General features: G+C 38.6%; 1 protein-coding gene across 2 annotated transcripts in view; it reads left to right on the forward strand.

Annotated features, from left to right (window-relative positions):
- The window catches only part of CTNND2 (catenin delta 2), a 566,936-nt gene that overhangs the window by 373,979 nt on the left and 179,694 nt on the right, over positions 1-13,263 (forward strand). For both annotated transcript variants that reach the window (XM_075728121.1, XM_075728122.1), the window contains one exon: positions 5,635-5,767. In XM_075728121.1, the coding sequence (XP_075584236.1) occupies positions 5,635-5,767 (133 nt within the window). The remainder of the gene's footprint in view (positions 1-5,634; positions 5,768-13,263) is intronic.

Genomic DNA, 13,263 nt, shown 5'->3' on the forward strand with positions numbered 1-13,263 from the left:
CCCCCAGTTTATGTACTGAGCATGACGTCATATGGTATGGAATAGCCCTTGGGTCAGTTTGGATCAACTCTTCTGGCTGTGCCCCCTCCCAGTTTCTTGTGTACCTGGCAGAGCATGGGAAGCTGAAAAGTCCTTGACTAGCATAAGCAGTACTTAGCAACAACTAAAACATCAGTGTGTTATCAGCATTCTTGTCATCCTAAATCCAAAACACAGCACTATGCCAGCTACTGGGAAGAAAATTAACTCTATCCCAGCTGAAACCAGGACAGCTGTGTAGAAGCGGTTGGTATCCTTAGTTACCAACTGGAGACCTATGCTTTTAAAACTTATTTTGTAGCCTTTTTAAAAACAGTGCCAATATAGATGTAACAGGAATTTTGGTTTTGCTTTTCTGTGTCATCAGCATTTGCGATAGCAGAAAAATAAAATGCTGGCATAATTCAAGCAGATATTCAAATGCAGTACATACTCTGTATTCAGCAGCACCTTTAAGTGATCCCACATAGCCAGTGCACTCAGCTGTGTTACTAACAATCTCTCTCAAGTCTGCATCTCCTTTACTTTCTGACATGAGTATGTGATACGACGGCAGGAGCAGGAATTGGTTTTGATACAATACTTGCTCTATCCAAGCCAGCCTGGATTTCTTGGTGCTATTGCTTCTGTTGCTCAGTTTCAGAGTTGTTGTGTTTCATGGCCAGCTCCTTGTTGATTCTCTTCAGTTGTTCACAGATAAAATGTAGCCTCTTGTGACAGTCTAGGCGTACATATTGCCAGTTTACGTATAACTCAGCGTTCCCCTTCGGGTCCTCTTTCACCGTAGGAACAGTAGCCTGCTCTAATCCATGGAACATCTTCCTTAGTCACCACATCAGGCTAAAACCTTCTGCAGGATTCAAAATGAGATCAATCCCACATTCCTAGAGCACAGTTCCCATCAAAGAAAGAAGGTGGAACACCTTGGTATGCTTTGGTGAGTCTCCTCAGATGAGGATGCTTCCTAGAAATAATGCACTTTTATAACCTGCCAAAATACTTGGACTGTGTGGCAAATGCTGCTTTCCAGCCAAAGCTGTGAAGTTCTTGCAGAGCTGTGATTCTCTTGTGGAAAAGCCCACACCACCACCAGAAGCCTTTAGCTGACCTGAACAGCTTAGTGTTGGTATTCCAAGGGAAACCGAGGCAATAGCAGAAGATCTTGAATGTACAGATTCTAGCTTACTCTTCATTTTTGGATCAACTACACAGATACTGTTTGATAGCATTCTCAAAAATTGCACGCCATGCACCTCCTCAGATTTACTCCAGCCTTCTGGCTTGTTTCACCATCTGTGTGGATCGCATTGCTCAGATTTTGTAAGCATGGGGATGTTAATAAAGGACACGGGCTTAGCTCATTTGTTTAGGATATTCGCTACAGTTTCAAATTTTGCTGAATTCTACTTTATAGTTTTACTAGGGATTGGATCCTCATATGTTGCCAGTTTAACTAATTTCCATGTGGCACCATATCAGATGTTTCACAGAAATGGAGGTAGATTTGATTTTCATTATCCTTCTCCCTTCCTTCAATCTGACCCTTATCTTCATTAAGTACTGATCCTGCACTGGTGAGGCCGCACCTAGAATACTGTGTCCAGTTTTGGGCCCCTCAATACAAGAAAGACGTTGAGGTGCTGGAGCGTGTTCAGAGAAGGGCAACAAGGCTGGTGAAGGGTCTGGAGCACAGGTCTTATGAGGAGCGGCTGAGGGAACTGGGGTTGTTTAGCCTGGAGAAGAGGAGGCTGAGGGGAGACCTTGCCGCTCTCTACAACTACCTGAAAGGAGGTTGCAGTGAGGTGGGTGTTGGTCTCTTCTCCCAAGTAGTTAGCGATAGGATGAGAGGAAATGGGCTTAAGCTGCGCCAGGGGAGGTTTAGATTTGAAATTAGGAAAAATTTCTTCACGGAAAGGGTAGTCAAGAATTGGAACAGGCTGCCCAGAGAGGTGGTGGAGTCACCATCCCTGGAGGTGTTCAAAAAACGGGTAGATGTGGCACTCTGGGACATGGTTTAATCTAGTCTACCCTTGATTGGTTTAGAGTGGACTTGGTAGTGTAGGTTAATGGTTGGACTGGATGATCTTAAAGGTCTTTTCCAACCTAAACGATTCTATGATTCTACCACTGCTTTTTGTTGGTAGGCAGTAAAAGGTATTTTGCTATCTAATTTCAATTACCTTTCCAGGGTGCAATCCAGTTTATGCCAGCTCTTGACTTCTACAACATACCTTCCTTCCCTACTAGTTTTTTTCTCTTTTTGTTTGGCTCTCTGTTTTAATATGTATTTTTTATCATATAGGTATGCTTGGAGCCATGGCCTGAAAGTTCCCCCACATCTATGCAAAAAGTTCCAGATAGTTTTGTAGCTTTGTCTTCAAGAAATTCAAGTCCTCCTCCCTTCTGCCAGTTGACTTCATTAAGTAGCCTTCCTAACTTTTCATAATTAAGCCAAATTAAAAAAAAAAAAAAAAAGAGAAAAATCTTTAAATTTTTCAAGTAAATGTTAATAGAGCTGCAGGCTTGCTGTTCTTAAAAAAAGAAATCCTCTCTTTCTCTAGCTCACTTATTTTTCCCACCTATAAGAGACTTGTATAAAACAAATGAAAAATTTAAACCCCTGGAAACTAGTCCTTCTTGCCTTGAGGCTGCTAAAATTATCACAATTATTCAAGCAGCCTTAACTGTTGACAGAAGTTTTTGTTTGTTTTATATAGGTACCGTATTTCATTTAGAAACTACTAAAAATATAATCATCTTAGAGACCATCTGTTTGAAATGACAGTGCATACTGGGACTAAATTTTTAAACTTCTTTTCCTGCTTTGTTCATTATCTCTCCTAAAACACGTTACATGGCAAACTCAGTATTCAGTGCTAAGGGTTTCTTTTCTGAATTAATTTTCTGCTTACATCCAATGTGCACACAAGCATTTCCAACAAGTATTCATACATCACCTTTTTGCTAACTTGTCTTCTGGGAGATCAGAGGGGAAGAGTAGGCACAGCCGGTTTTTCATGTGTAAATACCATGTCAAGACTACAGGTTCATCAGAGCAATTGACTGTACCTTTGATGAAGGGACGTTTTCCTTTTGCCCCCTCATTGCCTCTTCTGGCCTGGATTCCAGGACAAGAGGAAGAAAAACCTGAGCTGTTGTCAGGCTCCATTGTGTACTACTGCACATAACGAGCTTTTCGTTTGTTTGTATTCTGTTCAAGTAAGACACATTATGAAGGAGGAAATTTCCTTTGGGAGAGAGTTTGGTGATAGCAGTTCCAACACTTTGAAGTATAGTTATTTGGTGTAAAACAACTCATTTTGAATGTTCCCCCTTGTTGTCATACAAGCTGTTATCTTCTGGTATTTTGTATCCGCTCCAAAATACCAACACCTGCACTTGGCATCTAGGATTGAAAATGAGAATAAATTAGACGTGGAGCTAGGATATTAATTTGTCCTCAGAAAGGTTGGTGGGTTGGGTGTTTATTGTTTTTTATTTTTATTTAAAGATATTTTCTGGAAGATGTCTTTGGTTGGCTGAGCGCCATGTATATAGGAGGCAGATCTAATGTGTCTGAAGAACCTGTTAACATGCGTTAACACAGTTAACTGTAAGAAAGCAAGTATAAGAGGAAGGTAACACATTAAATAACATTGTTTCAGTCACCTCTGTCAATTTATGATTTGTTTATGGGTTTGTACTACCCATTCTTAAACAGAAATAAGTGCTTAACCAAAGAATCGCTTCCTTTTCACCTGTTAACAGAGTCATAGTAAGCTGGTATGCACAGAAAATGTAGTGTTTACCCTCTTTTGGCTGCCAAAGTTTCTAGCCTTCCCTGATACCTTTTACAATGTTGTCTGACTTTTCAAAATATCAATTCAATGTTTCCGAACATAGGCAGAAGGTCTCTTGTAGAAGCTTCCCAACAGTCTGTATCATCTCAAGATTCATTGGAATAGTCCATATATGATTTATTATTACATCTTAATGGTTTCTTTGTATTAAACACTTATGTGAAATCTAATATTCATGAGTTAACATCTGTTTTGTCAGAAGAGAAATAGCGGATGAAATTCTGAGTGTATTTTTTACATCTCCTGTTTGTATTGTGGATCTTCATGAAGATGCAACTGTAATAACAACTCTCAATCTGGCAAACATCCCATATGAGAAAAGAACAGACAATACCTCTGTTGTGTAGCCATTCATTATTATTGTAAAATGAGTCTTGTTTCAAGGAAACATCTTGGAGAGCTGTTGCACTGCTGATTTTACTGGAGACAGACTGCAGAGCTACTGTAAGCGTTACTCAAACGCAGGTGAATTCTCCCAGTGACGTATATACACTTGGCCTCAGTGCAGCAGAACCCTCATAATTTGGGAAGGAAACTAATGATCAGGAATATTGTTTCCAATATTATAGCTGGACTCTGCAACAGCTCTTGTGGGGTTTTTGGCAACGAACTCCCAGGTGATCATGGTAACTGCAACAGAGAACCTACAACCTTTTTCACAAGTCACCTCTTTCCCCTAATTTCCCCCTATTACATTGTACATGTAGCATTAGATGGAAGATGGTGAAAATATTTATATGGCACAGAAAATTAGCTCTTAGGGAAAAGGCATGTGAGAATGAAGTATCTCCTGCAGAGTGGCTGTGTGCATGTCTGGCTCTTGGGACACAAAGTCCAAAGCCATTTTCATGAATGATTTTACCCTTCAACACAGAGGGGAAAAATTTACCTGAAGTGACAGATTGATTTTAAGTTCAGTTCTGGAAGCTGCAGAATACCTGCTGAGATTTGTTCAACACACTTGGATTCAGTTGTTTCATTTTATGCTAATAGCGTTTCATGCTTTGTTGGATTAAAGAAAAGTGCAAAGACCGAGTCTGTGTATTTGCCTAGCTGCTTTAGCTTGAGTAGTATGAATGAAGATTTAAAAGTAATCTGATGTATAAGCATGTATTGTATAATTGTACAATTACAGGATCACAGAAGGGCTGAGGTTGGAAGGGACCTCTGGAGGTTGTCTGGTCCAACCCCAGAACTGTATAATAGTTTTACATTGAGCATGGACCATGTCTGGAAAAAATAATCCAAAAGACAAAATAGGTCATTGCTTTCTGTGTAAGATAGCAATTTATGTCAAATAAAGATTGCAGTAAGTAAAAATGAATTTTTGGCAAACTAGCATTTCACAGCAAACCATTTGTGGTTCTGATTCTGGCCTCTGTATTTTAATTTTAATAGAGAAATTATAATAGTATGAGCATGTATCTTTTTTCTTTTCTTATATTAAGATTTCAAAGAGCCATTTCTATTTAGGAAACCTCAGCAGTTAGAGATGTAATTCCATAAAGTTATTTACTCTAATTATACTTTATATAACCTTTTTTTTTTTCAGAGAAGTACAGTTTAAAATTAAAAATAGCTTCATATTTGATTTAATGTTTGCTTTGAAAGTAATGGGGAAAAAAGTCAAGATTTTACTTAGACATGTCTTCCTTCTTTGTTGGTCCAACTGTTGCCACATTTATCCACTAATAGCAGAATTTTTGATTAATCTTTCTTGGTTTTTTTCACACAGAGAGTTCGGATGGCGAGATCCAGAGCTTCCAGAAGTTATACAAATGTTACAGCATCAATTTCCCTCAGTACAGTCCAACGCTGCAGCCTACTTGCAACACCTCTGTTTCGGAGACAATAAAATAAAAGCAGAGGTAAGATTTATAAACCCTTTTTTCAACAGCGATGCTGTCTGCCACTTGTCATCACCAATTATTTATATGTACTTTAAAAAGAGTTACAAAAGAAATCATGTATATATGTCTGGACCCATTTTACTTAAGCTTTCACTTGAGTTATTTGTTACCACTAGAGAGAGTAAAAAATGCACAAAATATTTTTGTCACTCTTTTTTTTTGTTTGGTTTTGAGTATTTTGATTGATTGCATACCATTTAAACACTGCATCAGTAGTTGTTCAGTAAACAGCTAGTGGTATAGCGTTGATCCCACTGAAGCATATGGACATTTCCTTAGGATTTTCAGAGAGACGTTTGGACACTAAATACAAACACATAAGATGAAAATTAAGCAAAAGCATTCTGAATCAAAGCCTGCTTTAATATATAATGGTGTGAATAGAGTTTAATTTCACTGGCTTTGCAGCTTGAACTGCGTTCGTTGGTCTATGATCTTGAAATTCAGTGCAGATTGTATCTAAAATGTAATTCAAACAGCAATATAGACTTTTTTCTGTACCTGTAGCTGATCGGTACCTCTTGCTTGCTTGTTCCCTGTGGTTAATGGGACCAGTTCAGCTTTTGGCACAAGTTAAAACAGAAGGAAGGCAGCTCTGAGGGATCTGACAAACACACAGGAGTCAATTAAAATTGAATGAGTGAAGCTGTTAGCAGCCCCAGCTGCCTCCCCTGGCCCTCTCAGAGATACTGCTAATCAGGGACATGTGGTGTGCACATAAATCTGTGCCTGCCCTGGCATCTTTTAGCCCAGCATGTAAAAGTAAACCAAGATCGGGGTCTGCTATTGCTTGTTTGTCAGAACTGTGCAGTGATGCTGGCTTGCTAGTGCTTCATTATCCTCACCCTCAGCACATGCTACTCCGTGGGTCTATCCAGCTATAGCAGCTTTCCCTTCTGGACTTTTTCATGCTGAGGAGATTCCTGAGTGAATAAGTAAGTATGTGGTCTGCTGGCACTGGCAGAACTGCACAGGTTGCATACATCATCTCAAACATCTTAGAAATAATAATAAAAAAATTTTAGATGAATGTTAAAATGAACAATGTTTGTGCACTGGAAAAGAGAGCTCTGTTACAGGTATTGCTGAAAATTTTAACTGCACACTCTCCCCATACTCTTTTCTCATCCTTATTCACAAATCAGTTTTTCAATAAAAGAATTGATTAATCTCTGAGAAAGGCGGCTAAATGATTAGAGCAATTTATTCATTGTACAATCTGTGCTTCCTCCTGTTAGCCATAGATTGAGAGCCCTTAGGTAGCTATCACATCTGAGAGAAGAAGATAGTTTGATTTTTCTCTGCTAACCATTCAGGGAAAAAGAAGACTGATTGTTGTTGATCTAACCCATCCCACTAGGACATCAGCCTTTGTAAGCTTCAGGCTCACAAGCTGGAAGGGTGAAAGTAAGTATATAAAACAGTAGAGCACCAGGCAGCTCTCTGAGCTTCTTGTCTGAAAAAGGATAACAGATAAAATAGGATTTCCCCCCTTCATTTGTTATTATTCAGGGCTTTGATATATTCCTTACTCCATCATACATAAACTGTCTTTGGAAAAAAGCCAAAATACATTTTTTTTTAAACAGTCCACCTGAGAATATGCTTTCCAACTTCTAGTACGGTGGATTTTTCTAAGACAACAAAAAACGAAATGTATTGTCTACTTTTCTAAGGCTTTGTGAAGCTTTTTAGGCTAAAGCATCCAACGTTAGCAAACTATTTTATCTCTATCTGTATCTATTTACCAACCTATAGCATTTAATGAATAAGTCCTGTTGTGTTCAGGCCATGGTTCAGCAGAGCACTTAAACAGTTTCCGTGTTTGTCTATTGGAATCAGGATCTACCCAAAGGGGTCGGGACTGTGCTTTGATCTGCTTGAGCTCTCCACTGAATAAGAATTTCCTGAAGATCCTGTTGTGTGAGGAGTTCAAAATCCTGTTGATAAGGGGATATCACAGCTAGGTTTATGCCCAGCCAGAGGAACTTCAGTGGTGCTGTTGAACCTACCTGCGACAGCCCATGTGCTAATTGCTAAGGATCTGTCTGAATTGTGACTTGAACTAAGACCTGAATAATAGGAACTGTTATCAAAATTCATTCTTCTGCAAAGTATTTGTGTTGCACTTGTGTGTTGTGGCCAGTTCTCCTCTGTCTGAGAACAACCACGTTTAATATCCGATTCCTTCTTTATGGAAAGCAGGGCACCAGTTCTGCTGCACGCGGTCGCAGGGGAACACGCCAGCTCGGACACAAGGTGCAGGGAGAAGAAGCACCAGGACACATCCTAATTTTTATTTTCCTTATTTTCTTTGCAACCTCTTGTCAAATTAGTAATTACAAATTTTGGAAGTCCAGGTGTAAGTTTGAGATTACAAAGCTGAAAAATTCCAAATCTTCTGAAGCACAGAAAACTCTGCTCTTATACCAAATGCCTAGCTTCAACATAGCAAATGACTTGGACTAAAGAAAGAAAACTGTCTTGGCGGTCTTTCAGACCCTGGAGAAAGGACAAAAATAGGAGTAAGTTAGGAAAACTGCTGGTATTTCGTATGCCTGACAGGCACTGAAGAAAAAGCAAATTGAATTCACTAAATAATTTGTTAAGTGTTAATGTGTAACATGCACTTGAACATACATAGACACACAGAATGAATAATATCATGCAATGATTTAGTTTATTTACTGGTTGCATTGAATTTAAAATGTAATGCAGTTGTTAAAGTTTAGCTCTCTAGTTATCTGACAGAAAAAAAATAACATTCATTTATCTCTATCACTAATGAGCATCAAATTGTCACCCTGCAATTAATGGTTATTTATCCAGAGTTTCCGGAAATAACTGTCCTGAAATGCTTTTTTTTTGATTCTTTTAAGCATGATTTATACTGTATTGCCTACCAAAAAGGTGATTAATGGTCTGTCCTCTGAAGCTGACAGTCTTCCAGGTTTTTGGGGTTTTTTTTGTATAGTGGTAAACTTGTCCTACTCTCATGAGTTTAGTGGTATTTGTATAATATTTCTCCTGGTGTACTTGGTAGGATGAAGGCCTTCATATTCCTTTTGAGTAGAACAGTGTCAACTAAAATTCAGACAGAAATAGAAAATAGCAGCTATGACTCTATGCGTTTCTGAGATTGCTAACACCTTTTATGGTTTTACCATTACGTTTTTCTCTTCTAAAATATTTTAATTTCTGTAGCTGAATTCCCCCTTGCTTCCTCTGTCCCCCCCAAGAAAAGGAAGTGGAAATACTCTATAGAAGATAACTATGAAAAAGAAATTCAGTCAAAAAAGTTTGAAGTATGGCTAGGGCAACAAGACATCTTTTTCCCCTTCCAGCCCTGAACATACCAGTACAGCAACAGACAAATGCAATAAACACTGACCATTGATAAAGACGGTGGTGTTACTTCTTGCAGATGCTGCCACTTCTATGCTGCTCAAAACCCTTCAGTGCTACTCTTTTAAATAAAAAATAATAGGTATTTAATAAGTACGATTGTAAATGCTGCTCTTACCTGAAAGTTTTCCACAAGTGCTACTCCTGAGTCTCCTTAAGAATTGCTAACTGCAAGGCAGGCACTACATCTGCTGCCAGTAGCGCTTCACATTCTCTATTTTTATTCCCTGTGCTTGGTGGGGCAGCAGATATTAGAATGGAGTTGCAGAAATTGGATTATTTTTACTAATGTCTGATAGCTGGATTTTTCATCTCCTGTTGAGCAGTGACCAGTCCTCACTGAAGATCTCACATATGTGAAAGGGGACGTAGGGAGGCAGAAGGCTAAAGGCTGTAAAAATTACTAGGCAGCCCATTACATTTAGGTGTAATAATTCTGAAATTTGGAATCTTGGAATACTTCAGCAATTCATTATATAAATTATTCTTTCACTGATGGCAGTGAAGAATGCAACTAAAAGGCAAAAGGAAAGGAGGGAAGAAGTTTTGATCAGATATTTGAAGGCAAATGAAAAGTTGATCAGGCAGAAGAACACAAGAAGGCCCTTTCAGATGGCATTTTCTCCTTAGGAGAGGGCTCTTACACCAACAATGGTGAGATTGTGAGCAGAGCCAGAGTAGCTGGTCCTGGATGCCAAGAAGGAACAGGCAGGGGATATAGGAAAAGAGAAGTGTTTTAAAATAGTCAGCAGAGAACGTTTCTTTAAAAGAGCACATTCTATTAAACACAGGATTCATTCTTCCACAGCAATTTTTCTTCCTATAATGACAGCTTACTCCTTTGTATGAGGCCGCCATATAAAAGGATTGAATTGTGCAGTTTCACACGCCAACACCATTTTGCTCTCATGGAGAATGGCAGCCTGCCATCAGCTGCAAAGGTGTAACAGGTCACTCAGGGGTTTTGGCACCAATGACTCCTTTCTGCAGGCTAGGAAATTAATTTTTGCCATCAAAGCCACAGCACTTGAGGTTCTTATCTCAGGAAAATCATGCAAAGATGCCAGATAAAAGAACAGTAACTACTGAACTGTCCTGCCTGAAGCTTTCCCTTACATCCTTAACAAACCTCGCTGGATCAGCCAGTTTCCTCTTTATCTTGGAGAGCATTCCCATATACTCCCTTCACACAGTCTTAGAAGAAAAGCATCAGCCCAGACGTTATTGCATGGTCTTCTAAAAAAAATGATTGCATGCTGAAAACAATTATTTTCCAAACTTGCTCAAAACCATCATTCTTATTCACTTTATCATTGATCTTGAAAGTTTTTGTGCATCTTCTTCTGTGAGTTCTTCAGAATGTACCCAGAAACCTTTCAAGAAAATACCACTGCTTTTTCATATGTAAGCAGCAGGCATAGACTATACTAGCCTCCTGTTTATCTTTGTTATTTTTACATTTATGTTGCTCTTTATTATTATTAGTGCAGGCTTGTTGAATATACATCTATCTTTCCCATTCTCTATTCTGTTAAGTGTGTGATAGCCCATCTGATTGAAATGGAATGCAAACATGAACCATATAAGAAAAAATGTCTCATTATGTAACGTAAGTTATTGTTGTCATCTTCCAGGATATGTCTTTTTCTCGCCTGTATCTCTTTTACATCTGTAATCCACATAACTCACTGTTGTAGTAATTTTGATGTCATCCATAGTACTGCTAGATCCATAATGGTCAAGGTTACATAAGTGCCTGTTTCTAGCATGGCTTTGTCCCAAGCAGTATTTACACTTAGTATGGGGTGATGGGCAAACAGTCCGTGATGTTGCTTTTAGACCTGCTGGCTAATGCTGACAGAATTCTTCACTCCAAACATTTGAAGGATCCAGAAGGGGGGTTGGAGGTGCTCTCATTATCCTTGAAGGATATCTTGATTTTGTTTCTACAGTGTTGTGCAAGATTCTCCTCTGTTTCCATAAGGAGTCCCAGAGAAAACAGAATATCTTTCTTTTCCTATGTGTTTGAAGAATCATAGTTTTGCATTCACCTTCCCATAGCCTTCCTCTTCTCTCTTTCTTTTTCTTCTAAAATCTCTTCAGGTAAAGGCTGGAATTTGGCTTGTCAGGTGATGATACTGTCAATTTTCCAGTAAAGAAATTATGTAAACTCCTTTAGTCTCTTCATGCAAGATGATATAGACATGGTATTTAATTTAAATGAAAGAAGTACCTCATAGGTGATACTGAAAAATCACAGAGAGGCTCTAAAACATTTTTTGAGAGTGCATTTTAGTGCAGACAGTAATTGCGTACTTTTGGAGAAAGTATACTTCCCTATTCGGTTGTAAACATTTTATTAGTACTTTGATAACCATAATTTTCATATGTTAAACATCTGTATGGGTAAAATCTCAGAGTTTGAGAAATATTTCCCTAAATGGCTTCACAAGGAATTTACTATTTTAGTAATGGTTGTTTATATGCAGGGGTGCTTGCCTGTACCCGATTCCCCAGATGAGCACTGGTGTGTTCGTGCTTTTGCTTACCTGTGTTTAGATTATTGCATGCAGGATGGTTTGGGTCTATCTCCCCATCACCTTGGGCAGTTGTATTCACCTGTGCAAGTAAATGTCAAACAGTCCCTTTCAGATAGACTTTCAGTGTAGTTTTTACTGGTAGAAGTCTAAAGACTCTAAAGAAGTAAAGCAGCACCCAGTGACGTACTCAGACACAGTCTTTGTGTAAGAATTTAATTTTTTTATTTTATAAAGCCTCATTAATGATGATTTTACAGGACTTAGCTTTCAGGTTCTTACTGACCTCTCGTCTGTTTTCTAAGAAGTCAATCAACAGATGCTGTGTTGTTTTGCAGTATAGGCTGGGGTTTTTTACTGTCAATTATCCATATACAAAAATATATATTTTGCTCTCGAAGTATTTTCGGAAGTGACCCTTTGATTTGTCTTTTGTAAATTGTCTTAGTTTGCATTATTGGAATAGTTTTTGCAACAAGATGTTCTACTCCTTGCATGTTGTCATTCAAGGATATGATTTTACATTGAAAGTTAGGTGTAACTTCTATGCACAACCATCAACAGCACCACAGAGTCTTTCTCTTCGCAGTAAGACAAAGTATACAAATAGCTTTATGATTGCTTCATGTTTGCTTCTTATCCCATTACATTCGAGATTTTTATTCTTTAGCATGAGGAATGCCATTTTTCATTCCTCTTCAGGGCTTGTTTATCTTTATAACTTTGGTTTTGCAAAGAGCTTTTGAACTGGTGGTACTTGAAGAATGTATTTCAACCAACAGAGGCTATGCTGTTACAGTATTTGTGGTGTACTGCATATGTCTTACATGATAAGTAACTGCAAAGCGTAAAGTAACTGACCTGTAATTATTAAATGAGACTTGGTCAACTGGGGGAATGATAATAATTACGAAACCAAACTGTGACAAGAACAGTTAATTTGATCGATTTGAGTATCTCTTATTTTAGCTTTCTCTAGCGTACTTATGGCTCAAAGCCACTCTATCATGCTGCGACACAAAAAATTACGTATTTATGTTTCATTGTAGCCAGAGAAAGATGGGGTAAATATGTGAAGATGTCATAAATGATGAACAGATTAAGTAAAAGCTGTATACCTGAATATACCTGAAATAAAATGGGTTTATACTGAAAGGACTTGGCTAAGTTTCATGCCCGACATCCATTTTTAGCCCTGCACGACCATGGGCTCTCCTGTAAAACGAGGATGATAATTTTATTCTATTTTGATTATTTCCTTTTATTCTTTTCACGGGTGATAAGTTGGCAACAACCTGCCAATGTGACACCTCTGTGGTTTCAGGTTGAAAACGTTTGTGAGGGCAGTCCCACTTTGCTTTCATTGTGGGTGCTTTTATGATGTACTCATTGTGCCAAAAATGCCAAATCTAGGTCTTTGACACAGATGTCCTTGAGAGCAGAGGTGTGCCCCGGCTGAGCAGCGAGCGTGGGAGAGGATTCTCCCGGTCCTCTGTTGCAGGGCTCTTGGGT

Source organism: Pelecanus crispus, chromosome 2, assembly GCF_030463565.1.
Source record: "Pelecanus crispus isolate bPelCri1 chromosome 2, bPelCri1.pri, whole genome shotgun sequence".
Classification (NCBI taxonomy): domain Eukaryota; kingdom Metazoa; phylum Chordata; class Aves; order Pelecaniformes; family Pelecanidae; genus Pelecanus; species Pelecanus crispus.